Consider the following 27,372-nt stretch of genomic DNA (forward strand, 5'->3'; position numbering starts at 1 on the left):
GACAGGTCAGGTGTTAATGGGAAGACCTGGTTAAAAATTGCACTACTGTGTTCAGTTATACACCGTTTTGTGATCACTGTTGTTGATATATTTGTGTGGGCTGAGATTTTACTTTCAAAGAAAACACAGTAATGATCAGACAGGCCCACATCAGACACAGTAACCTTTGAAATGCTCATTATAAAGTACCAAAGTAAGAGCCAGATCATAGTCTTTACTTTCATATACTCACACCATCGCTCAGTCCCGTGTGCCAGTGCTCACCTAGAGACGATGAAGCTTAAAAAAAAAAAACAATCTGCCTGTTTAGTGTTTTTGACGATGATTTCCTGCTGCAAACACCTTTTTTGTCGCCCTTTGTTAACGCCTTTGAAGAAGTGTGTAAGACATGCAGGTTCAGGTGAATACAAAACATTGTAAGTTGTATTTTATCTCCTTCCTTCTTTCGCTCTATCCCACTCGTGTGTCTCTCTCGCCGTCTCCGTGGTTCAAGGGAAGAAATCCCTTCAATGTCTCCACAAAATCACACACAATTAAAGCAGAGCATTTTTGCCTCGGGCCCTCGCTGCTCTGTGTGCTTAACAAAACCTGCGTGCGCGCTCACGCGCACACACAATGATGTAAAGGCCCAAACCACGTATACACCCCCACGCGTTCTTATATGTACAGCCGCACAAACAAACACACAAAAGCATGTTCTCTGCGGTGCACTTATTTGGCCATGGCTTTAATGGGGCTTCTTCTTCTTTTCTTTTTTTTTATTGAGTACAGGATTACAGAATCACATCCCTCTCTCTCGCTTCCAGCTGATTGGACACTCTCCACTCTGTCAATCAAAGACTGGATTTATCCTGCTGCTAAATGCAACGGTGCGTTTAGCCCGCTTCAGTCTGCTCTAGATTTAGTCACACCAACTTAGCTGCTGGCAAGTTCCTGCACCCTGCTGTACCGCTTCCAGATGTCGCTGAATCATGTCACAAGGCCAGCTCTGTCAGCTCCTCCTCGGCTGACCTTAATCACTTCCATTGAGAAATCCAGTGATTGAGACACGAGGCAGCTTCTGTAAAACTTAACTTGTGAAATAACTTGCCCTCTCTTGTAATGAATCCTACTTTTCTTGCCGACAGCTCCTTACCTCAACACGTTTTTAATATTATGGTCTTCATGTTAACCAGGCCTTCCCATGGCATCTCCCTGTGGCTAATTAGCCTTGCATGAGCAACACATGCACATGGCTAATTTAGCATTTATTTCTCCATCACTGTTTCTTGCACTGTACTTTACACATGCTGTTTACATGCTCAATTAAACTGTGGACTTCACCACAAAGCTTTGCTAACATGCCAGCAGCATCCCTGTGTTTAGCTGCAGTTGTAAACCAATCCCTCTGTTTTTCTATTTGCTGTAAATGTGGTTAATATGGACGGGGGCACTCGAAGTGATTCGAGTCAACCACTTAACGGCTGAAGAACACTCACTCGTGTTCTGTATGACCCCTCGCTCTCTCAGACGCTCTCTTGGCTGAATTTTCATCCATTTTCAGTGTCTTTGCTCTGCCATATGATGACAGTTGTCTATGATTCACATGGCACTTGCAGAACTACCTCGCTGACTGACCCTCGGCAAGCACCTGTACTGAAAACCATTTAACCTTCACCCTGTACTCCTAAAGAGCTAGAGCTGTGGGTTTTTAATAAAAAAAAAACAATTAAAAACAAGAAACAACTGCAAAGCATATACTGTTTTTTTGTTTTTTTGGTTTATGCTCAAAGGCTTAAAAGTTGTCTTTTCTGAAGTTCCCACATTTGTACTAGCTAGCTAGCTACCCACTCTTTGGAAAATCCCCGAAAGCTTCTTTTCTTTCCAGGACTCGTGGACCTGTGATTATACCACCTGGGAGAAAATGCAACACTAGTCTTTCACTTCACTAATTTTTGGGACTTTAGATCCATTCACCCTTAATGGTGCATCTAGCTTTGCCTTTTGGACTTAAAAGAGCATTTGTGCTATGTTAGAATGCGGGAGGAAGATTGACAGTGACAGAGCTGCTTCCTGTTACATTTTATGAACATTTGTTGCACTTTTGAACACATGCAATGTCAAATTAATTTACAGTAAATGCCTTAATCACACTGTGTGCAGTGGTTAGCAATGCCACCTCACAGCAGCATAGTCTGGGTTAAAATCCTGGGTTCTCTCTGGTTATTTTAGCATGCTCCTGTAGTCCAAAGACTTACTTGAGTTAGGTTGACTGGCAATTTTAAATTTGCCAAAGGTGTGAAAGTGAGCGTGAATAGTTGTCTCTCTGTGATAGCCTTCTGATAGACTTTTGAACTATCCAGGGTGGACAGTACCTGGACAGCTGGGATAGCCTCCAACTACCCTGTGACTCTGAACTAAATAAGTGGAAGTAAATAGATAGATGGATGGTATCTGATTTACCAAATGAGAAAGATTTTCAGTCTGCAACTATCGGTTGTCAGTTTTTGCTATTACAAAAATGAGATTACCAAGTGACACAGTCATTAAAACCTGTTCTAAATGCTGAATGCATCTGACAAAATCAAGTCTTTGTACTCCCACAAACTGAATGCAAAAATGTGGGCTACTGTGCTATTACAGGTATTTCTCTGTGAGATAATGAGCCGTTACAGTCACACATGAATCCAGGCTGTGAAAGCCACATGCCCAAAGTTAGTGGTGCATTTTCTACTGTACTCAACTTTCCTGAGCTTCATGCTACATTTCAGTGCCAAGCTATGTCCAAGAAGAAAATGTTGCATTAGTGTCACATACATGGGTACCTGGGACCATTATCCTCTGCTTGCCAATACCCTCTAAATATCTTTAGGAGGGTATTGGCAAACACTATAAGTGGGAGAGGATAATTTGTTCTTAATTTTTCACAAGAAAGTTATGATTCATTTTTTAAAATTAGGTTGTATTTTTTCAGTAGCCCTCCTGAGTCCTATGACCAGCCAGTTGTGTGTATGGGGGCGATCGTGGCTCAAGAGTTGGGAGTTCGCCTTGTAATCGGAAGGTTGCCGGTTCGAGCCCCGGCTCGGACAGTCTCGGTCGTTGTGTCCTTGGGCAAGACACTTCATCCGTTGCCTACTGGTGGTGGTCAGAGGGCCCGGTGGCGCCAGTGTCCGGCAGCCTCGCCTCTGTCAGTGCGCCCCAGGGTGGCTGTGGCTACAATGTAGTGGATGACTGGATATGTAAAGCGCTTTGGGGTCCTTAGGGACTAAGTAAAGCGCTATATAAATACAGGCCATTTACCATTTATTAATCTGGCAACTCTGAGGCAAACATTGTGCTTTTTCTCACCTTTGTTGCCGAGTTCAGATACCATAACTGATGCTGGAATTAATCATGTCTCATTGTTGTTAGGAAAGCTGGCGAGTCATGTATAGTATTGACCACCTCTGACACATTACAAATGGCAATCAATGGTTTTGTTTGTTGTCTTATTTTGCTTGTCTCCAAAGCTTCTCAAAGGAGCTAATGATTGGAGCTGATAATTGCTACCAGGCACATAACGTATTGACCCAAGCTCTGTAATAAGCCGGTTGAATGCAGCCAAAAAACATTCCATGCCGGAAAATTGATATAAATAGCATGTCTCTTTGTGTCCCCTCCAGGCGAGACAGTGTTGAGTAAACAAATTCTCCCATCCCATGCTATATTCCAAATCCCGTCAGCATTTTCATTAAAATGTCAATGTATAGCCACCGTGTGGACTCTATGTTGTGCATTCTAGCTCAAAAATGCCAACTGAACACTAATGTTCCCCAGGTTCGACTTAATTATATGATTCACACCTAAGATTCCAGCAGCATGGGGAGAAAAAAAAATCAGGCAATTTTTCTTTTTCCCACTGAGTTTTATGAGCGACTTATTATGTGATCAATCACATACAGCAAGAACAGACCAGAATCAATTAATAATTGAAAACCGTTAAAGTGCTAGAAGCACTGATTGGAATCTGCCTTAAGTCAAAGGCAGCTGGTGCGGAAGGGCACAGGGTTAAATAGACATGATTAATCAACCTAAGAATAGCATTTGCATCCATTTGAAACAATGCGTGTGTGTGTATATGTGTGTAGACAGTAGTGGTGTGTGTAGCTATACTCCAGACTAATTACACGTATGTTTGAAGTGTACTGTGCTTTCACATCAGGCAATTAGTGGCCAATTTAAACGTACTCACAGGTGTCACGTGGCTTTTATTTTGAGTGTGTTGTTGATGGATGTTCCCTCTGCCACGATGATGGCACAAAGTGGGCAAGTGAACTGCTCAGAGCTGAAAAACCTTTTTAAAAAATTGAATTCTAGATGCTGGTGAAGCAACCAAACATGCTCAAACTTTAGCTTCTGTTATTTAGCAGTGGAGTCCAAAGTTAGTTGACACTAAGCACAAAAACTGTACTTTATACAAATTATAGCTCTGTGTGAAAGTGGTACAGTAATTGTTTCTACTTCAAACTCTGCAAGTGGAATGGACTTTCTATTGAATTCTATTGAATTTTCATTGTGCAACACCAAAAGAAAATAATCCACCCAATACGAATGAGCCCACTAAGTCTCTGAACTTCCACCATTGACTATTTGACATCGTAACAATCGAGCTGCACTGCAGAAACGATCAAATGTATTGAAAGCTGCTTCTCTCCCCCCACCATGGAAATGTGGCAGTGCCTCTTTACTGCCATCTATAGGTGGCACCCAGTTATGACAGAGTTCTCCCAGTGATAGCAGCTTGAGTGTGGCGCTGCTGTTGGTTAGAGTCATTCTCCCTGGAGAAGCTGCAGCTAATCATTGCATCATTTCCTCAATTATTGACAGCCGCCCTGTTAAGTTCCCAGTGTTATAGAGAGAATTAACATCCATTAGAGTATTATTCAGCCTTCATCTGCGTGCCTGTGTGCGCCTGTGTGTTTGTTTCTGTGTGGGGTTTGATTTTGATTCTAACTAGACTCGCAGCTCCAAGGGCTGAGAACGAGGAGCTGAGACATGACAGGCTCATCAAAATGTCTCACGATGCCGTGTGACTACTGCTGCGTCGAGAGGCCCTGGCCTAAAATTGACCCTGTCCCCACTGAGTTGCCAATCACCGCTCATCACATTAGACATGTAGACACACTCAGCTCCACGGTGCTGTTGAGCTGCATCTCTGCTCCTGCTTTATTTTATTATTTTTCCTCCTCCCGTTTTCCTCTGACACAGTCTCACATACTTCAGATACCTGCCTTTCACTGCAGCCTTTAAAAACTTTCACTGGATCGCCTATTGTGTGGTATTATAGTGCCACTTACAATGGACCAGCACAGACAAATGGCCTCTGATTGTACTTTGCCTCTGTCACTGCCACCCGCTGCAAGTTTTTACTGTCCTCCAGGCAGCATATTGCCCCCCCGCACAATAGTCTGGTGTATCTTAGCGAGGGTGTAAAAAGCCTTGCATGACAAGTTTTGCAAGCAAAGAAAACACCGGCATTATTGAGTTATTTGCCGATTTCTGCTCGTTTTGAGCTTTTAAAATCCCGCATTGCACTGTTGTTCAATTCATATACCATTGTCGAGAGAGATAGCAGCAAATAGCATTACCTCAGGCTGAAAGGAATCCCGTTCATTGTGAGGCTGACTGACAAGCTTGTCACAAACAGCCATGTGCCTAATAGAAGGTATCAAGCCAATCTGTCTCTGAGCTTTGTGCGGCGGAATAGGCGTCTGTTGTTCTGTTGAACGGAAACTTTGAAAAGCAGTTAAAGTTGAATAAGAATATATAAACTGTTCTTTTCAGCTCTGACAATGCCTCTTATACAAGAACGAGCCAAAAACACATCTGAGGAGCGCTTTTTTTATACGGCAAGGGTTCATGCATGTAAGCCCGACACACAAGTGATGCAAACAGATAATGTAACAGAATCTCTTAAAGAGGGACAGAAACAGCCTACTTTGCTGTGGAAGGTGATGCGTTTTGGGAGCAATTTTCTATTATTATGTCTATCCAGTCAACAAATGTGAAACTTCTTTGTGTTTTGTAGTCTCACTTGCAATAACTAATCCATTCTCCGCTCTTCCTCTTTCTCTCTTTTGTTCTCTTACAGCCGCCCTGCAAGTGTCTATATCCTTGAACAAAGTGGAGTTAAGTGTCGGAGAATCCAAGTTCTTCATCTGCACAGGTACACAAATGGCATGACACCCACCCCACCTGCACGAGCTATTCTTTTTAAACTTCTCTATACTCTTTCTTTGAAACTTTTTTTCCCCTCCTTTGGCTCTTTGTGATGTCATGAGTGCAGAATGAGAGCCAATCAGAAGAAAGGTTGGCTTTAAAAGAAAACACAATCTGATATCCGTGTGTTTGTGTTAAACCTTTGTCCCTATCACTTTGATCATAGCACTGACATTCAGTGCTATGATCGCCAGACCGGTCAAACACCCCTTTTTGTTTGTGCAATGTTTTAACTAGAGATGGACCGATCCGATATTACTTATAGGTATTGGTCCGATACTGACCTAAATTACTGGATCGGATATCGGAGAAAAATAAAAAATGTAATCCGATCCATTAAATATCACGAACGCACCTCACAAAACTTGCAACACGCCGTAACTCACCTCAGAACGTTAGCACGTCGGAGCAGTATGCATCATGTGAGAGCGGCTGTGGCATGCAGGACCTGTCGATGGTCTGGATAGCATGTGGAGCTTCGCTAGCAACCCGGCATTTCATCTCCAACAAAGTTATCCCCGAGAGAAGTAAAGCAAGTGTGTAAGTCCATCTCTGAATGTTTGTAAAGCATTCCTGCGTTAAGCTTAACAAGCGATATATGGAGCGACTTCCTCTTCTTGCTGCTTAATGATCAGCTGATCGGCTTTTCTGTCGCGAGTCCGTCTCTCTTGTTTGTTTTTGGCCCACTTTGCACCAGAAAGAGGAAACCAGCGGCTGAACAACAGCAGCACATTTAAGCTTGATCAGCTGTTGTTAGAATTTATTTAATATTACTTTCTACACCAGGATCTTTTTCTACGTAGCTGACGCTGGTAACTGTGCAGGGGCGGATCTAGCAAAGTTTAGCCAGGGGGGCCGGTAGGGCATGAACAGGGAAAAGGGGGCACAAAGACATACTTTTCTTTCTTATTCTCATTTAAAATGTCGAGCTTTTAATAAATAATTATCTGACACCCAAAGTTTTAATTTGATGTAAAATGAATAGAAGTCAATTACTGTATATAGTAACTATTAAGTCTAATATATATACCCTAGTAAGCTATTGCAGTCTGCAATTTTGTTGAAGAAAGATGTTGAATCTATTTAATATTTCTTGAAAAATAATTGATTTCTGTGCATTTTTTTTTTCACACTGCATCAAATTAAGGTTGATTACGTCGACTAAGCATCATGAGGTGGAGCGTGAGGGGTGGTTCCCTATTTTTTTATTTTTTTATTTTTGTTGTTGCTGGGAGTTGGAACCCTATTAGTTAGGTTGCTTAATATTTACGCTAAGTACTCTTTAAAATACCAGAATAGGGAGGATGGTTTAAGTTTATTAGATTGATCAGTATTGCTGAACTATGAAATTTTTTTTTTTGCATACAGGTATAACAGAATAGCTTTAGTGTAGTTGTTGTTTTAAACTTGAGTATGAACTTATACAAAATGTAGCAAGATATTTAAAAAACAGTTTTGTTGATTAAAACACACTATATCGGATTCATATCGGTATCGGCAGATATCCAAATTTATGGTATCGGTATCGGACATAAAAAAGTGGTATCATGCCATCTCTAGTTTTAACTACACATTTAAGCCAGTTTAACATAAGAAAAAGAAGTGCAGTTCCAACAGTAAACCTCAGTCATATATAAATGCTGCTACACTAAACAAAAGAAATGTGTCAGCACAACTTTTTGGGCTTAAACTGTAATAAACCACTTGAGGCCAACTTGCCTCAAGGGACAAGGGGCTGTACTGAAACCTGCTTTTGCTGATGCTTTTATTACAACATGAGGACCTCAGTCTGTTATGGCATTATTGTGATGATGTAGGGTGTCATATTGAAAAAATAAAACATGTATTGTACAGCTCTCTCTACTCATATGATATATTACGTGATATGATTTGTTGAGAATATTTTTTAGGGTCAGCTTTTACCTTGTGTGGTGAACCCTTGTGAAGGTCAAGCTCAAATGCTTAGCCAAACTCATGTGCCCGAAGGTCTATTGATCCATAACAAACTGGTAGCAAAAATTGATTTTCACCTTGACTTGATTTTCACCAAAATTAAATGAGCTTGAGCTGTTATTGATGTCGACCATCAAAGAAACATCGAAAATGATATCTTGAAAACTGTGAACACTGGATTGTTAACATAAAGACAAACAAGCTGACCTGATTATGTCCTGTAATTACAAAACTGAACTCACAAAAATTTCATTTTTTGTAGACCCACTGTAAAAAAAAAAAAAAAAGTTATTAAAATACATTTAACAGTCCACAAAGTTAAGCCTTCTTCACATTTTCTAAAGTCATCCTGTGAGGCTGGACTGGAGTCTTTGCCAAGCTGATTCTAGGCCCCGGGCCTTATGTTTGACACTCCTTTCTTACGTCATAACAAAGCTGGTTTAGGATCAACATTGCACTGGACCAATCATATTGTCTGAGCTTTCAGTTAGCATTAGCCAAGAAGTTAGCTAAAGCTTCACTAGCAAACCATCCTGGGTGATCTAAATTTGGCTAACAGCAAACCTAACTTGATAACATATTTATTATACTGTATGAATTAACAAAGAATTTAAATGCTTACCAAATTCCTCATTGTTTTTTTCCTCAACACTCCAAAGCAACAATGTGATTGGTCAGTAGCAATGCTGATCCTAGACCGATGTTATTATGATAATTCAGGAACAATACCAACATGAGGATATCATACACCTTAAAAGGAGAAGAGATAAAATGACTTTCACTTCACTACAGCCCAGTATCAGATAAACAAGCATTATTTTGATTTGATGATGGTGCAAAAGTCAAAGAAGTAAAAGGAGGACGTTGAAAATGACCATAAAGGGTCTCTTTTTAATATTATGCATATGTATTGTATCTGTGACTGTTTGGAGGCAACGGTGGGAGTCTTATATCATCGCTCATGAATGTCTGTTTTTGTGACAGATAACATAAAACAATCCATAACCTCCATATGGTGAGGGACTCTTTGACCCCACTGTGACTCAATCCACACGGGGTCGGGGGGGGGGGGGGATGCTCCTGGCTTACCGTTCCTCCTTCTCATTGTCCTCTCTGAACATCATATCAACATAGCAGAAAACCCGATGGTGGGAGCCAGTGGCTCAGTGGGGTGGCGGCACACTCTGGCAGCCCAGGCCGTCCCCTGCTGACTGCCTCTTCTGCCCTGCCAACACACTCAGTGTGGAGCTAACAGCAAAGGGACTAGATACACGTACTGGGAGGAGCATCCAGGGGGCATCGAAGTCTAATACGAGCTTCGGTGGGACAGAAAAAAAACAGAAAAATAACCGAGGCGAATGGAATCAAACTGGCAGAGATTGAAAAGTTGGAGCTTTCACTGTGGAGAGCTCAGAAGTGAGAAGAATGGAAAAGGCTTTGAAAAAGAATTGTAGATGTAGGTGGGAGATAAGTTGCCACCATCTGCTGTCAAAGTGCACGGGAGGAGGTGTTTGTGTCACACGCTGCTTTCTTTTGGCCTTTTTCACCACAGGCGGCCACGCCGAGTCTGAGTTTTACCATATTCACATGCATTTCTGCCAACTGAGAAACAGTGAGAGACAAGAAAAAGAGAAAACTCAGTGAAACTGAGACCCACCCGCAAACAAGTAAAGTGACTTTTTTTTACCTTTCAGTCGCCACATAGCACCGAATGAATTAGGCCTATGTCAATATTGTGGCGAGCTCAGACAAGGAGGAGACACAATTCCGTTCGGTCTTGCTCCCCCACCCTCTTAGCCAGGGAGCACAGCCATTTATTTACATCTGCCAGAAGAACACTGCCGCTAGCTAACTGCTCAGCGCGGCAACAGCACAGCAACAACAGCAACACACAGGGCGCCCTCTGACCCCGGAAGGACACACCGTCGCAGCGAGAGGGCGTCACCCGTCACTATGGTAACATAAACAAAACATAACTGTAAAAACAGAACCCCGAACAGCCCTGACCCGCTACAATATCGATAAAAGGAAGGATCAGAAAGGGCAGAGAGGCAATTGTGTTGTATGTTGATTCACGGATTGGAGAGCAGCAATGAGTACGTTTCTCTTTAAAAAGACAAAAAGAATGTGAGTTGAAGTGATTTGTGTATTTGATGCCTGTCTTTCTTGTTCTGAAAAGTTTGCCATGAAGAACAAGCCAGAGGGTTACTGATAGACACATTCTTTATATCAAAAGATTACAACCTCTCTTTTTTCTTAAAGACATTAAAGCAAAGGTCAAAATAAGGTCAACTGTGAGTCAACGTGGTAGCCTGAAGGAAGAATCCTTTTATCATATTGGCTGAATGTCAGTGCTTTTGCATTATTCATGTCTGATCTCAAATCTTTCTTTTAAATAATTTCAGCTGAAACTTTATCAATTTCATTTATTTCAAAACGCCTCAGAAATGGCTTTTTAAGCCTTTGCACACTGATACATGGCATGGCTTTGTTTCTTAGCGGCTTCTTTAGATCGTTATTTGTGGTTGGTGTGGCAGCGGAGAATAGTAGGGAAAGGGTGAGAAGGAGGCAGATGATGATCTACTGTGCTGACAGTGGGGAAGGGAGCAGCCTATAGAAGAAGGTTTCCAACTCTCCAAACAAATTTCAAGTAAAAATGATAAAGAAAACTCAGCTGCTCTGCTACGCGTGGCTGTGTAAGTGTGCATCAATTACATTTGATTGACAAGGACCAACTCCATGTTGGTCCATGAAACAGCTGTTAATGCAAACTGCACAACTTTCCCAGTCGAAGGAAATGCAGTCAGCTCGGTGGGATTCAACATGAGCACGTCATTTTTGAGAGTTCTGTTCTTACTTTTTTATTAGGAAAGTCACTTTAATTACTTTGGAATAAGATGTTATGCACTTTGACGCACCAGCTAGTGCTTAGAAACATGAAACCCAGTCTACTGTCTACAGTCATGAGCTGTGTCCTAATTCCTAGGCCACATCCTTCGAAGGACTTGGCCTTTGTGGTCTACATGGGCCGGGTCCTTCGAAGACCGAGAAGGCCGGAAGGCTTTGAAATGGGACGGTCTAGCCTTCAGATTTGCATCACCAGCTCAGCCAAACCGATTTGCTCAGGAACAAATAAAACAATGAAAAAGTCAAACATGTTAAACCTGAGTAGCGAAAGACCTGGGGTCTGAAAACGATGTGCTGGGAGTCCGGTGTTCTCGCCGGCTCTAGTGAGCCTCGACCTCCCAGTCAGCTATCGAGCTGGTGGGTAACAGATGTCTCCAAAAACATCAGAGCACTTTTGCAAATATGTGATGTCTTGATGAATCGAGCAGATATTTGAAGTTTACACAGCTACATTCTCACCTGAAAATATGCTAAAAGTTTATTTTGTGACCCAGAAAGAGTAATATTAAAACTAGATAGCTGCTGCCATTGTTGGAAACTGGAATTGGCTGGCCGTGCTATGAATTCTGGGATAGGTTGGGCCATGAAGGATACACCCGACCCATCCTTCCTTGTCGGACGCATTTGAAGCAGCCTTCGTCGCCTGGCTGTAACATAATCGGCCTTCAAATGCGCCCTCTGAAGGATGCGGTCTAGGAATTGGGACACCGCTATGGTGTTGCTGCTGGCTACAGTAATGTCTGATCCCACCACATTCCCACATACCCGATAAAGCTCATCAGCTAAGTTTTGGATAACTTGTTGACAGAGTCAAAAGATCTGGAGCAAACCTGACTCAAGTTTGCTCCATACCTAGGGTTAGGGTTATCTATTTTAGATAATTGTGGTTTTAGGCACTCCTTCAGGGAAACTGTGAAACTGTACATGCAGTGTCTGTGTGTGTTTGTTATGGCACAGCGGTGACAGAGTTCAAGGAAAACCTCGGCACTGCCTTGAGAACTTTCTTTGTCCCCACTACATTTGCCCAAGTTCCCACTGAGGCAGAGACCTGCTGGTCTTTGAAGGGTCACGGGGGTGATCTTGAAACAGTGAAACAGTAAAACACCATAAAGCCTCTTTCAGATGCATTGCTACTCTGGCACTGCTGTGCTCTGAAACCCATTATTCCCTATGGTCTGTGGCACGCATGAATGCTTTTTTACTGCATAGAGCAAAACGAAGTGCAGTCCAAGTGTGCCGTCTGGGGAGCACTCACAACTGCTGTACATTTGCACAACTAAAAAATGAAGAATTACAGGACGCAGGTGCAGATTGTGCACATATATCAGAATTGGCTAGTGTGACAAAAATGTTTGGCCATGCACCCAACCTTGTAGTAAATCTTGTGCATATCACTTTATATGTGAAAGAGCCATTTCTGGTACACCCAAAGAACAGTTTGTTTGTTCCATCAGGTTTGGCATTCGAAACTAAAGATCCAACATATTTGCAAGATCAAATATGAAGACCCTGCTGTGCTGATCCTTTGTTAATAAGGGAGCGGCTAACATAAGCTATTGTAGATGTGAGGATTTTTATGCTATAGCAATGAGGACAGTGTTCAACAGCTGTAAGGTTTATACATCACTCAATAATAAATCCCAACATTTCTTTAATTATATTTAAAGCAGTATGACTAATATGTTTTCATGTCTTATGTAAAACAGGTTATGATTTTGTGCGATAGTTGAGGGTTTTCTCCAATAAACCAAAATGAGTGTTAGAATGCACTCTCCCTGCTCTATGAAATATTCACAAAGGGTTAACCATCCATTTATCAATGCTCAAAGTCCAATTTAGACACTTATTGTGAGGATATTTATGGCCCAGGTTAAAGTTGACTAGGATTATACTGTGAAGGGATGAAGTACGAATAATATGCAAGGGTTTAAGTTATTAGGAAAGAGCAATGACTTAAACAAGACACCTTTAAGGAGGCTGCTGGTCCCGTTTTAAATAATAATTTTATAATAAAGACTTTCTATAAAATTAATGAATATATATCAAATACATTTCCCACTTGTCCTGCAGGTGGTCTGTTTATCGTTCAAGCTCGGGTCCTCTACCAGAGGCCCGGGAGCTTGACATCAGGAACAGAAATGTTCCTGATGTCGTTTCTGTGATCTGCTGGAAACACTCCACCAGTTTGGAGACTCCTGTTGCCTTCACCCTTCACATCTTCTTTAGCTCCTCTATCCTGTCTTCAGCTGCTGCTACAAAGGTCAAGAATGACTAGATCTGTGAACTTTGACCTTCGTAGTATTTCTATTACAACTAATTATCACATAGATCATTAATGCACTGGCATTTTCACCAAACTCTTCTAAAACATAGACCATTGACTTGAGAGTAATGAAGTCCTATCTATTCAGTGACCTTTGCTTTAAAAAGAGAATATGAGAGGCAGAATTAGCTCTTATTAATACACAAAAGAATAAATTAAGGACATTTTCTTTCATTAAACTTACTCCATAAAGATGACATTCAGTGGAGTTTTTATTTGAGACCATGAGATGACGGGAGACAGCGAAGACCTGAAGATCTCACAGGTCAGGAAAAGCAAAACAAAACATGAATGACTGAAGACTGAGAGATATGAATGATTCTTGTAGAAATAGTTTGGACTAAAATAAATCCTTTCACAACATTATCCATATTTTGGAAAGCCATTCTGGCAATGTGTGTGTGGATGAAAATGGCATTGCTGGCTATGGTAGATGCTTGTGTGTGCCGTGCTTTGTACACTGTGCTATACATGGGTTCAAATAGCCACACTGAATATTCATCCCAGGTACAAATAGTATTGTTGCCAACTGACAGTGCTAATTGCATTTACCTTTAAAAACAAAAACAACACCCACCAAAAACTCCCTCATTTAATTATTGCTAGCCCATTGTTACTTTAATGGGCTGTTTCTTTGCTAATGCAGTCCCGGACGCGTGAAAACAGGAAGCCTGAGTTTTTTTGCTGAACTGGAGAAAACTGGCAAGACAATAAGGTGAGAAAGCCAAGGATTATTACCAAATGGGAAGATTTGTTTGGATGGTAATTATACATTTTGAGGAAATGGTTTGGAAAAATGCATGCTACATTAAAAACATTACTAACACAGTATCTACAAACCATAATTAAACTTTCCTTTTAAAATATTCAGAATAGTTCATTTTATCTCTTTAAAAGTAAAATATTTTGTGTCCAGTACTTGTGTGGCCACTGTTTACTTTACCAGGGACATGATGCAGAAAATGCAAACTGAAATGACTCCCAGTGTCAGTATTGGGTTCACAGCATAAAGCTGCGTTCATGCCATTAAATAAAAAAATTCAGCCCCTTTATTCATTTCAATGAGGCTCTGAGGGAGAGTTGCAAAGGAGCCCACTGCAAAACGTTGGACCTTTTTATCAAGAAATAGGTGAACCTCAGTCATTGAAGAAGTGCCACTGACTAGTCAAGTGCATTAACCTGGTTGATTATGTATTTCTGCTATTTATTTAGTAGCTATGACAGCAGTAGATAAAATGCTAACCTCCCATGGACCTGCTGTGCAAACTTCAAATGTAATAGATGATCTTTCATCATCTCACTGGTCTCTGAAACTGTTTGCATTGCCATGAAGTCAAATACCATCATTTTTGCCAGTGCTCACAGGTACACACCAGGTGGCGTATGGCATTGGTAGCTCAAATTATATATTTTTGCTAGACTTTACACTACAACAGCCATCTTTAAACACTGCATAGTGACCAGTAGTTGCTGTAAGTAGTGTACCTCCAGTCAATCAATAAACATTAACAGCCTTCATAACATACCTTCATGATTCTTACAGTACTGTGCAGAAGTCTTGAGTCACCCTTGATTTGTTTATATCTTGATTCGAAGGAGCCATTTTTTCAAAGTGGTATTGAGCAATAGTTCTTCAGGTTTTTCGGAAGTCATTCACAACTTTCCTTTGGACGTTGGTTCTTTACTCCTTACTTATTTTGAGGCCAGTTTGTTAAGCGACTTAACAAACTTATGAGTCATTTGACACCCCCTTTCTCAACGAGAAGTTTGGGCTCGGGTGAGCCTGAGTGCTGAAGATATCTACCTATTCGGAACCATGGTAACAGGGTTCTGGCTGATCGGAGCTGGCTTTGCCCTGATTTATCGAAGAATTAAGAAAGCGGAACCGGCTGTTCAAACCCCCACAAGGCTGCCCGCTGGGATTGGAACCATGGGAGAAGCGTGAGTTTCTCAAAATGGGCTCGAGTCAGCACGGATAAGATCTTGGAGAGGCTATGGCTGCTGTGAATACTCAGAATAAGATCTCTGACTGCAGACTGGACACACCTTGGAGGGGCTAGCCCAGAATAACATCTCTCTGGGCGCAAATTGGATAATATCTCGGGGAGGCACACTGCCGTGAGTTCTCAGAAATTGGCTCCTTGAGCACAAGAAATGACAACATCACAGAATGCAAGTATGGCGAAGCTCGCGGCTCTCCAACGGGAGATTGAGAGACCAGTGTTGGACTGTAGAACTGCTTTGAAATTCATATGAGCTGTTCGCACTAAAGTAAAAAATACCATCACTTATGCGCATACCCCTTTGGCACCAGCTGCAAGGCCGGAGCTGAACAAAACACCCTGATAACAACTGTGTTTACGTAGTCTGTTTCTTCCCATTCAAGGCCACCTGGGTTGGCTGGAAGACTGTTTACTTAGCAGGGCGAAGGACACTGTCTCAGCTGAACTATGGACACATATACATATACTGATACTGATAAGCACTCACTGACGCATCACCCTCCCTACCCCAGAAGCCACCTCCAATGCTTACCTCCCCTATGATGTGGACATCGGCTCAGTTGGAGGCGCAGTCGAAAGATTCCAGCAGTCCCAGATCAGATGTACACACTGGAACTCTTTCCCATGTTGCTGTCTGTGTTTATTGTGCTATGGTGTATTGATATCTGTGCATTCCTGTATTATCCTTCTGTGTTACACATTTTGATGTTTTTTTTCCTCGCTACCTAGCCTGACCTGTCTCCCCAATGTGATGTTTGTATATTGTATGTACAGTCGGCAAGGTCTGTCATCTCGGTTGTGGGCAAAAGACCTGCAACTGACAAATAAAGGCTATCTCATCTCTCATCTCATCTCATTTAAGCATACAAAAACTAACTCAAGGAATGAAACAGTGTTGTGTCTACACATAACAGACAACTTGGAAAGAACTAGTTTTGTATCTAGCAGCCTGTCACTAAAACAGATAATTTATTCCAGTTTCTTGAGTTGACTTTATTTGAATGTATTCGAAATGCCAGCGCTAACACAGTTTGACAGGCCCTTAAATATATCTTTTATTTGCATTTGCTGGTGCAAATACTTCCTGCACCAGCAAAGAGCTATTAGACGAAACCTGAAAAGTGCCAGCCCTAAACAAAATAAACTATCTACAGCAGATGAAAAGTATCTATTTTTTTCGCACGACAATGATCCCAAACGCACTGCCAATGCAGTAAAAGCATACCTGTATAGAAAAAACACGAAGTGGAACACCATCAGTCATGGATTGGCCTCCCCAGAGTCCGGACCTCAACATTACTGAAGCAGTGTGGGATCATGTTGACAGAAAACAGAACAAAAGGCAGCTTTGATTACCCTTCAAGAAGACTGGAGAACTATTCCTGACAACTACTTAAAGAGAAGTTATACACTTTATTTCCATGTAGTTTTGTCAGGTTTCAATAGATTGCTTCACAGATTTCTCATTTTTCAAGCAAAAGATATGAGAGGTGCCTAAATGTCAATTAAACATTTTGTCTCATTAATGTCCATTCAGGAAGATGTAAATTTCTTAAAACTTGGGAAATTATTGCCTGTTATTTGAAGACACTAGCACAATCATGTCAGCAAGACTTTCCAAACTATTTTAAGTGTCATTAAAAACAATTATGACTTTATTAGTATTCAATATTGTAACCAGTTTGGTGTTTTTTTACAGCAATAACGACACCTACTGCAGCTCTTTTCTTCTTATTTGAAATTAACCTGGACTCGTGGCGTGACAAATAAGGAGGTGGATAAATGGGTGTTTAGGTGTGTGTTTAACCTCCCATGTGACTGAAGTGGCAGAGAGCCAGAACAAGTGTTGGCTGCTGCAGAAGACAGGAGACAGCTACAAAAGCAACCTCGGTAGCCTGCCGAGATCCAGCAGCTAATGTGTTTCTCCATGTTTTCTTCAGATAACCAAAGCAGGGAGGGCCACATCCCTCGTCCCAGTAGACCTGCATTTTCCCAGTGGCTAGACATTACAGAGTAGACAGAGATAGATATATAACCAATCATTTTGATACCAAGCGGCACACATAAACACGCTGACCGGTGAGATTCTTTCCCTGGTCAGCCTTTTACTCTGCTGCTATCTACTTCCCTGGAGACCTAAATCAATTTCTACCAAGACCCCAATGCCAGGTGCTGTGGGAATCTGAGAGTGTTTAGGCTTGTGCTCAGCTAATTTTGGCACCAAGAGGCCTCCTTAATCAATAATCTACCCTGTGCAGGAGCTGAGGAGATTGCTTCGGTATTTCTTTCAGCTGCTCTCTCACTGCCAAGGAGGACACAAAGCTTTTCCGCTTGTCCCGGTTCCATCTGAAGGGTCACTTCTTTGTGATTTTCAGGATTAAGCTGTCATTCAATCACAGTGCCGCAGTAGACGTTTCGGTTAGAAAAAGTGATCATTGTCTTACCGCACAACATTTAGAAGAGACGGTCATTGTCTTCCAGCAGAAATCAGTAATAACACCAGAGATTATGCAGATTTTCAGAGCTGTTCGACAGAAAATTTCCACAAGCTATTCATGCAGTTGTAAAGACGCACAGGAGGGAGGCAGGGCTGAGCGTGAAAAACAGGGCATCACGCTCTGCACTCCTGTCTTCTCAGATCATCTGTGAAGCAAATGGCCTGTCACCACACTAGCTGCATCAGTGTGAGCATATTTAACTGTCTCTGCTGTCAACAGACTGTAAAATGGAAAGTGCTGATAACGTTGGGATACTAACAGGTATAAAGAGACGGCCGCGGGGATGCTAGACGCTTATCTGCTCCCCACAAGCCTCCGGTCGGAAAGCCCGGGACGCTTGGTGCTGTAATGTGATTTGAGCAACACTCGTGTTTGATTGCCTCATCAGATTTGTTGGCTTTGAAACTAATGAGCAACACACGCCAAGCATGCAACGCTGATGGTTGTTGGAAACATGTGATGATGATCGGAGTTGGGGTATGTAAGCTGGAGCCGGCGTTTTGGAAGCATGGATATCAAGAGGGAACTTTGTTATCATGTACCTTCTTGTGTTTGTGAGCCATTAAAATAGATTTTTATCTAAGCTCTATGCTCTTTTTATAATCCGCATATTTCCCTAGCAAAAATCCAGTCATACCTGAAGCCATCCCCTCACAGTTACTCCTGCCTGTTGTGAGCTGAGCCATTGCAGGCTTCTGATGCAGGCTGCTGTGCACCTGAATGATAAAAGCTTTGCTCAAGGGCATCTTACAGACAGTAGCAGAGAGGGGGGGAAAGGGAATTCTGACTGTAATTCTGACTGTCTGCTTTCTACTCCCTCTTTCTGAGGGGTCATACTGCCGTTTTTCTATTATGATATGATATAACAGTGTCTGCCATTTCTATTCTTCCTCTATCTTTTGTTTCCTAACTGGACAAGCCTCTGTCTGTATCCTCTCTTGTTCCAGTCTCTGGCTGATTGATGGGCCAAGTAATGGCCCTCCACACTGACACTTTTATTTGCAGAATTTACAGGCAAGCAGCACCTGCTGCGGGCAGATGGTTCTATCATCTCCTACAGTAGCCAGATGAGTTCATGTTTCACAAGGTACATATGGGCGCCATTTTAATCAGAATTCAGGTTAGCTTTTCAGCCGGCCTACTGCTTGCACCCATGTTTAAGAATCTATCCGTGTTTGCAATCGTAGGAGTGCTGTAAACATAGGAACAAGAGTGGAATTTATGGACTGCATATGTCCCTGTTCCTGTACAGAGTTATTAGCTATGTAAATCCAAGATTATGACATAATCATGTAATTTCAGCCCGTCTGTTCGCTAAACTAGTTCCAGCAAAGACAGTAGATGGTCCTCAGCTCTGCAGAGCAAACCAAACAGTACCAAGAAAGTACTCACATGTAATATCTAATGAAATAAAGGGTATTCAATTGGGATTTTGACCCCCTGCGTCATCTTTACTATATGAAACCTAACACTTGTTCTTTAATGATTTCAAAAAGTAATGTTCATTTTTCCTCATGTTTGCTCATTGCATCATGTTTTTTCACAAGTTTTCTTGTGCTATATTTGTGGATGTTTCACTACATCCAAACAGGATGAAACCGTCGCAGATTCTGTGGAAAAAAAAGGTGTGCTTATTTTAGCATAAAAATGGCAACCAAGACAAGTCATGGGCACTTTCAGTTTGCCAGGTTGTGTCGAAAACCGAGTGTGGACTATAGGAAGACAAAGAGCTTTGGGTTTTGGTGGCATGGATGGAGCCACAGAATCACTGTGATACTTTGGTTAAATCAGTATTTCTGGATACAGTTCAAAAACCAAATCATCTGTCAACTAAATTCAATTTTACTTATGCAGAATGAAATCACATTAGTAGTTGCCTCAAGGCACTTTATATCGTAAGGTAAAGATGCTACAACAATACAAAGAAAACCCCAACAATCAAACTGCCCTCTATTAGTTAGCACTTGGCGACAGTGGGAAGGAAAAAATGCCTTTTAACAGGAAGAAACCTATGGCAGAGCCAGGCTCAGGGAGGGGCCATACATCTCCTGTGACCAGTTGGGGGGTGACGACAGTTACTTAGTTACGCTAACCTGCCATCACAATCAGACCTGTTCACATTTAGATGATGAAAACCAATAGAAATACCAACAGAAATATTTCTGTTGGCTTATTTGATGAGAGAGAAGCGTCTTATTATATTTTGTCTCCAGATGCACACCGTTCTAATGATGAGGACTTTGAAGATCCATCTTCTAATAGCTCATCTCTCCCCTAGTTATTCATTTACCCAGGGTTAAATAACCAAGAATGAGTTTTGGATCTGCCAAACGAAGCAGTTGAGTTGCTTCAGTCTAGGCTCAGTGAGGAAAACCTCTTCCTAGCAACCAGATTTTCTTTTTGTAGGCATCATGTGAAAAGTCTTTGAAATGGTTGATGCCTTTGACTATTGTTTTGATGCTGAATGTCTTTTGGGTACAATGGGCTGTTCATTGACAGGTCAAAAGCAAGCTTAAGATGTGCCCTACAGCATAATGGCAATTACTTTGCACCCATACTAATTGATCATTTTGTCCAGTTAAAAGAAACCTACAAAAATATGAAAATTGTACTGGAGAGGCTGAATCACATTTTATGAATCGGCTGAAACTACGTACAATAATTGGACCACTTTGTTGTTTTGATGCTTTGATATTTTTGAACTCTGATAATAATGACTAGTTTCCAGAAAACATTTTTAAGCAGGTCTGAAGCAGCTTGCAGCCTTCATGTTTTCAATTAAAATAATTAGTTGATTTTTATTTCAACATAACTGTAAAATTCAAGTTAACTTTAATGTTAGTTGCTGTGGAGCTACCTGGACTACTCCATTTTCGGTTTGTGGATGCTTCAGTTGTAAAAGTTTCACTCTGTAAAAGCTTGTTTTTACAGAGTGGGTGGGGACACAGTTGTGAGCAAACGTAGTTATCTGCTACAGGTCTTCCGGTATAGCCATGCCAAGTAAATGGTACTCAAAGGCAATCTGGTATATTTTCACAAGCAATCTTGAGGCTTTAAACTGCTGAAACTGTTGCAGCTTCTTCTCATTGGATTCATTTTGAAATACATAAAGCTGCTGAAGGTCAAGAAGGTGCAAAGTATGCACTTAACACTGCCCTCTTTATAGATCTCATGTGTGAATGTGAGTAATCATGAAAACTGCTCTTTCTCAACGAATGAATGTAAACATTATGCTGTGTTGTGACATAATCTTTACTTTGCCGGTCTAACAGAGTAAAATACACTCCTTGTAATCAGTTTATTTGATATATCTCCTTCTCTCTCTGCTCCTAGCTATCGGCGAGCCGGTCAAGTTGGAGTGGTATAACCCCCAGGGCGAGCGCATCGTGGCCTCTAAGCGAATGGCGCTCCACACAGAAGCATCAAGATCCAAGCTCGTTATTTATAATGCCATCATCGAAGATGCGGGTATCTACCGCTGCCAGGCCACCGATGTCAGTGGTCACACTGAGGAGGCCTCCGTTGTGCTGGAGATCTACCGTAAGCTTGATAACACACACACTAGCTGACACATTTACCCACAGATGCTCTGTGTTTGCTTCCTAAGGAGATTGGAACATAAGGACACGAAGAGAATAAACATCTCACATTAGCTTTTGATCACCAGGACAACCAGCTGATTCATATTCTCTCTACCCTCTCCACAGCCACAAGCTGCGTTAGCTCTCTGTGTGTGCACATGCATCTTAGAAACCTAAGATTTCTAAGATGCATGTACCTTTGACTTTGTGTGTGACTGTGTGAGTTAGACTGATTCTTGTGATTAAATTATAATGACGGCTAGCAATGCCACAGGATTTAGATCCTGTCAGGAATAATGAGAGATCGGGCACTGACTTACCTGCCTTGCTGACCAATCACTATTTCCTGGGAAAAAACTTAATGTTTTGCCCAGGAAATAGTGTTGGTGTTTATAGACCTTTTTCTTTTTTTTTTTTTACTGATTCCATTCTAGCAGTAATCAGTGAATTTGCATCTTTAAATTGTTGTTCAGCAAGACATCCGACTGAAACCCCACTAGCTTATTGCTGTGATTTAATTTAGAAATAAAACGAGAAAAACATGTTGGTTTCACTAAGATCATCTCCTGGAGCAGGGAGCTTTGTGCAACTTAGGGAAAATTACAATGTAGATCTAAAAAACACAAACACATGTTTTATGCGGATTTAAGTGGAAAGGAATTCAAGCTAACAAAGCCTGACAGGCATAAAATAGCATTTTTACACCAATAAAGTGATTCCCAGAACTATTAGCTGGAAACTTGGCATATGTGCGGTGTGTACTTAAACAGTTTGGGGACATTGGACAAGTGGAGGACAAAAGAAGTGTCAAGCCTAAAAACAACTATCTACAGCAGATGAACTGTGTCTAAAAGTCATGTCCTTAAGAAAAGGACATAAATAAGAAAAGACCAGCAAAAACCCAACACAGGACCTGAGAGATGCATCTAGCCCTTCAGCTGATCCATCCACTGTTCACTGAAACATCAGGAGAAAGTATTTCAGTGGAAGGGTGGCTGTCAAGGAAGGGAAACTGGGAGAAAAGGCTGATTATCAGTGGCAACAAGTCTGATGGCGCGATGAATCCAAACTGGATATTTTTGATTCAGAAATCATCAGTTTATAGAGAAGAATTCAAGTGACAGGTACAACAGTGAGGGTCTACAGCCATATGTAAAACACGGTGGAGGCTCTGTCATGGTTTGAGGCTGCGTTTCAACCACCGGTGTTGGAGATCTTGCCAAAATTGATGAATTATAAAGACAGAACTGTATCATCAAATTTTGATCAACCATGCAGTGCCATCTGGAAAGTGTTTCATTAGCATTAGTTTTGTTTTTTTTGTTTTTTAGCAGGAAAATGATCCCAAATGCACTACCAGTGTAATAAAAGCACACCTGGATAGAAAAAACACAGTGGTACACTATCAGTCGTGGATCGGCCTCCCCAGAGGGCCCGGTGGCGCCAGTGTCCGGCAGCTTCGCCTCTGTCAGTGGCTGTGGCTACAATGTAGCTGCCATCACCTGTGTGTGAATGGGTGGATGACTGGATGTGTAAAGCGCTTTGGGGTCCTTAGGGACTAAGTAAAAGCGCTATACAAATACAGGCCATATACTGTATCTATGGCTGTATCTGTGTAGAATTAGTATTAGCCTGCTATTCAAGAGAATTTGGTGTCAAATCAAGGTGTGAAGTCATTTAGTGCAACACTTTAAAGTGGGTTATAGAAATCCAAGTTTTTTTATTAGTCTATTGACAAAATGCTTGCGAGAGCAGGGTTCATATTAAAAAAAAAGATCATAGGTAGAACTCTCTCTGTTCGCAGGTGAGAGGACAAAGATTCCAAAAGCTACAAGCACAAAAGATAACATAAGAGCCAAGTGACCTCTGAGGTGTGAGTCTTTGATCAGGAGTCTACACAAAGTTTAATTGGAGAAAACGTACATGGATTTGATTCCAGAGCTCACTCACACACACACAGTTATATGTACACACACTCTGGAAATCATCACCTGCTGTGTGGCTGCCTTTTCATCCTCTCCCAGCGAACCATTAGGGGAGACATCACAGCTTCAATCACACCTGCCACCACTCAGCCTTTGCCTCATTCAACACATAACCAATTCCCCAAAATCATTGTTTCCATGGTAACCAGGCATCACTCACTGGGGTCCTCAGTGTAGATTCCATGAGCAGCAGGCGGATGAAAACCACCCTAAAATCCAGCCAGGTGTTCTGCCAGCGCACAGTCGGAACAGGCGAGGACTCCTCTGCACGGTGCACAGACCTGCGTGCTGCAACATGTTCTACATGAAATTCATGACCTGTGGGAGACCAAGTGTTGACATCTTCTCCGCAGTTGCTGACTTCTCTATGATGGCCAGATGTAATCATGCAGCACGGATTGTCAGATCAGTTTGGAATTAAAAGCTGGTCCACAGTCTGATGAACAAAGCAGTAGCTAGCAATGAGTTAGTGGCCAATCTTGTGCTAACTCACATTAAATTTAGTACACACATGTTCCCTGAGATGGCAACTAATTAATTCAGGGATCCTCTGATTCAGTTTTTTCCACCAAAGCCACAGTGAGGTTAGTATTTCTGATTTTAATTAGAACTGTAAAATCTAAAAGCAAATCTTGCCATGAAATTTTGACATTTGAGTCCTAAACAACAAGAAAAGTTAAGTAACCAATTTGCTTTTTATCTATAGTCATTTCAAAATTTGTGCTTCTTATGCACCATGGTTTATGGCCAATTAGCTACAGAAAGTGATACTTGGGAAATTTTAGCAAGATAACATATTTAACACTGATGCTCTCCATAAGAACATTATCTGGTTAGCATGTACATTTGTCAACGTGAGAATGTAGCATGCTAGGATTGCCATTTAAGCAAAAACATTGCTGTTCTGTGTGCTGTGCCTGCTAGCTTGATTTCTGTTAGTACTCCAGTGTAATGCAGTATGGTTGCTACTATATTAGCACTACTGTTTGAGCCACTCCTTTTTTTTTTCATTTTCTGAACAAGTAGCTAGTCATATTTGTGGAGGTTTTTCAAAGTTGTCTTTAGTGACTGCCAATAAGCTACCGTATTCTTAAGGGAGAGAAATAGGGTAAATTACAAAGAAACAGACTGAAAATGAGTTGCAACAGGTCTTATGGACTGATGAATCCAATCGTGGTGTTGGAGATCTTGTGAAACTGATGGAATTACAACCACAGAAATGTACCATCACATTTTGATCCAACATGCAATACCATCTGGAAAGTTTCTGGTTGGCAAAAATAATCCCAAACACACTGGGAATTCAGTAAAATCAAAGCTGCATAGAACAACACACAAAGGAACACTATCAGTGATTGACTGGCCTCCCCAGAGCTCGGACCTCAACATTATTAAAGCAGCATGGAATCATGTTGGCAGATGAACAGTTAAACTTTGAATGTCATTCAAGAAGCCTGGAGAACTCAGTCAGCTGTCACATTTCGTGAACGTATGCAACTTCTTTAACAGTAAATTCTTCTGCTAATGAAGAATGACGACATGCAAGGTCACATGTAACACATGTTATCTAGCTGTTAGCTAGGTAGCATAGTAATTGTCATTCTCATGTCCTTTTACTCACCGAAAATAGTTAGTAATCCCTCCTCTGTTGCCAACTAAAATGGAATCCATTAAGGCCTATAATAGTGTTCCACCCTCCACACCATCAGGGTATTTATATTGTACTGCAAGCAGTTTACCTGTACTTGTTAGCATAACCAGACTTATGCAGTCAAAATAGTATAAGTAATGTAAGCATCAAAGTGATTCTTATTTCAAGATAAACCCTTTACTGTCACAAAATCATGAAAACCTATTTTGGTGACAAAAGCCGCAACATCAATTAGCTGGTGTAATATGGTGCTGTTTTCAACTGTATTCAGTGACAGAAAATTCATAGTCATTATAGAGTGAGCCAGTACAATGTCTAAGCCTTTCATTTCCTGTTAGTTTATTAATGGACAACGCAATAATGCTGCACAAGCTCATTTTCCAAAACCAGCTAATTTGGCCGGAACACACAGAAACAAATCTGTCTCACATTTGAGGCAGGTCCAGGGAAATTGGCTCGTCAGCTTATCAGACAGTTATCTTTGCAGTGATGTGTCTACGAACGACAGCAAAGAAACTCCAGAGTACTGAGTACATTCTCAATTCGCCAGTGTCAAGTGTGCAGTAGAGTGTTACTCCAGAGAGGATGTTTCCCTTACTGATTCTCTTGTAGAGCAGCACAACTACAAAAGAGACAGGAAATGGATACAAACAGAAGGAACAAGTGACACCAGAATGTTCAAACCTGAGAGGGAGGCAGAGGGGGAGAAAGCAGATTTTGCAAATAAAAAGAACACATATGGAGGGGAGGGTGGATGATAAGAAGCCAACGGAGTGAATGACAAAATCACGCAAAGGCATCCTTGAAGTTAATGAAGACACTGAGATGCCAGACACGTTCACAGGCGGAGGATGCAGCCGGGGAGTGAAAGCTCATTTTGGGGAGCAGCCTGGCATAAATCACAGAGCAAAATGCTAATGCTGAAGCCTCACTAAGGGAAGGGACTGATAGAGGAGCTGTAGCTGATTTATTCACACCCTCACAATATAGCACGCAGGTGATAGCAGGTGGTTGCGGCGCTAGCAGAGCCAGCCCGAACACACATCAAAAGCCAAGGAAAGTGGGGTTCGACGAGAGCTCGCGTGAGATCTTTGTGGGGAAATGCTGGTCCAAGAACGGCGTCCTCGTAAAACACCCAATGTTTGCCAGGAAGAGGACACAGCTTTAAACAAGCACCAAGGGGAACCTATTAAAGAATGCTGAAACCAAGATGGAGTGAATCAAAGCCTGCCTGTGCTTTTGTCAAATTTTGCAAACAGTAAGGCTGCAGAATAACTCTGCTCATTGATTCTTTTATAACTGGCAGCAAGTTAAAGCGAGTTACTTTTTGCTGTCACCTGGTGCTGTTTCATCACACTTGCCTTATCTGTGTCCCAGAAAAACAGTCAAGGAGGGATTAAGCTTTTGCTTTGTTTGATTTTCAGAGTAAAAGCTCATCGTCAGTTTGCACTGTGCATAATTTTTCTCCTGCGTGTCTTTCCAAATGCTTTCGGTGGTAACATGACAGCTATGCTTAATAACGTGGTTGTTGTGCACACAAGGGGTGTTATTGAGAATTCAAGCACTGAATGTCAACAGTGAATGTGTGCACGCTGGGTTTGTATAATATTATAGTTTTGAAATAGTCCTATGGATAGCAGTGTTGGTCTGTCACACTGACACAATGATGTCACCTGTTGTATGTGAAGTCCTGTTAAGACACCTCAAACTCTGGGTTTTTTATGTTTGTAGTGTCTTGGATGAGGTGGATCTGATTGGCAAACTTCACATTCGCTGGTTCTTCAGACATGGAAGGAATGCTCGCCTTCTATCCTGTCTGTACCCATATGGAAAAGATACAAACTTTATAAGATTTATATATATCTGTCTTGTGTGAAACTTGTATGAAAAGCATATAAGAGTGAAAACAGATATAAGATCCCTTGAAAAATTATATAATGAAACTTGTATGTTTTGGATACTTACTAAAACAATGTATGAAAGTAATGAGAAAGTGGCCATTTTCATGAGTAAATCATGTAAGTTTTTACTATTTCTTTTCCATATGTGTAGTCTGCAGAGATGGGCAGTAACGCGTTACTTGTAACTTACTTGTAACGTGTTACTGTAATCTGATTACTTTTTTTCAAGTAACGAGTAAAGTAAGGGATTGCTATTGCAAAAACGGTAATTAGATTACCGTTACTTTCCCGTAGGAACGCTGCGTTACTGCGTTACTAAAACCGTGATTTTTT

The 27,372-nt window shown here is 41.4% G+C and overlaps 1 protein-coding gene across 3 annotated transcripts in view; it reads left to right on the top strand.

The window, feature by feature from the left end:
- ncam2 (neural cell adhesion molecule 2) overlaps nucleotides 1-27,372 on the top strand; it is a 424,645-nt gene that overhangs the window by 269,714 nt on the left and 127,559 nt on the right. For all 3 annotated transcript variants that reach the window (XM_005747333.1, XM_005747331.1, XM_005747332.1), the window contains exons 2-3: nucleotides 6,110-6,184; nucleotides 21,255-21,461. In XM_005747333.1, the coding sequence (XP_005747390.1) occupies nucleotides 6,110-6,184; nucleotides 21,255-21,461 (282 nt within the window). The remainder of the gene's footprint in view (nucleotides 1-6,109; nucleotides 6,185-21,254; nucleotides 21,462-27,372) is intronic.

This window comes from Pundamilia nyererei, unplaced genomic scaffold, assembly GCF_000239375.1.
Source record: "Pundamilia nyererei isolate P.nyererei 1_Seehausen unplaced genomic scaffold, PunNye1.0 scaffold00194, whole genome shotgun sequence".
Classification (NCBI taxonomy): Eukaryota; Metazoa; Chordata; class Actinopteri; order Cichliformes; family Cichlidae; genus Pundamilia; species Pundamilia nyererei.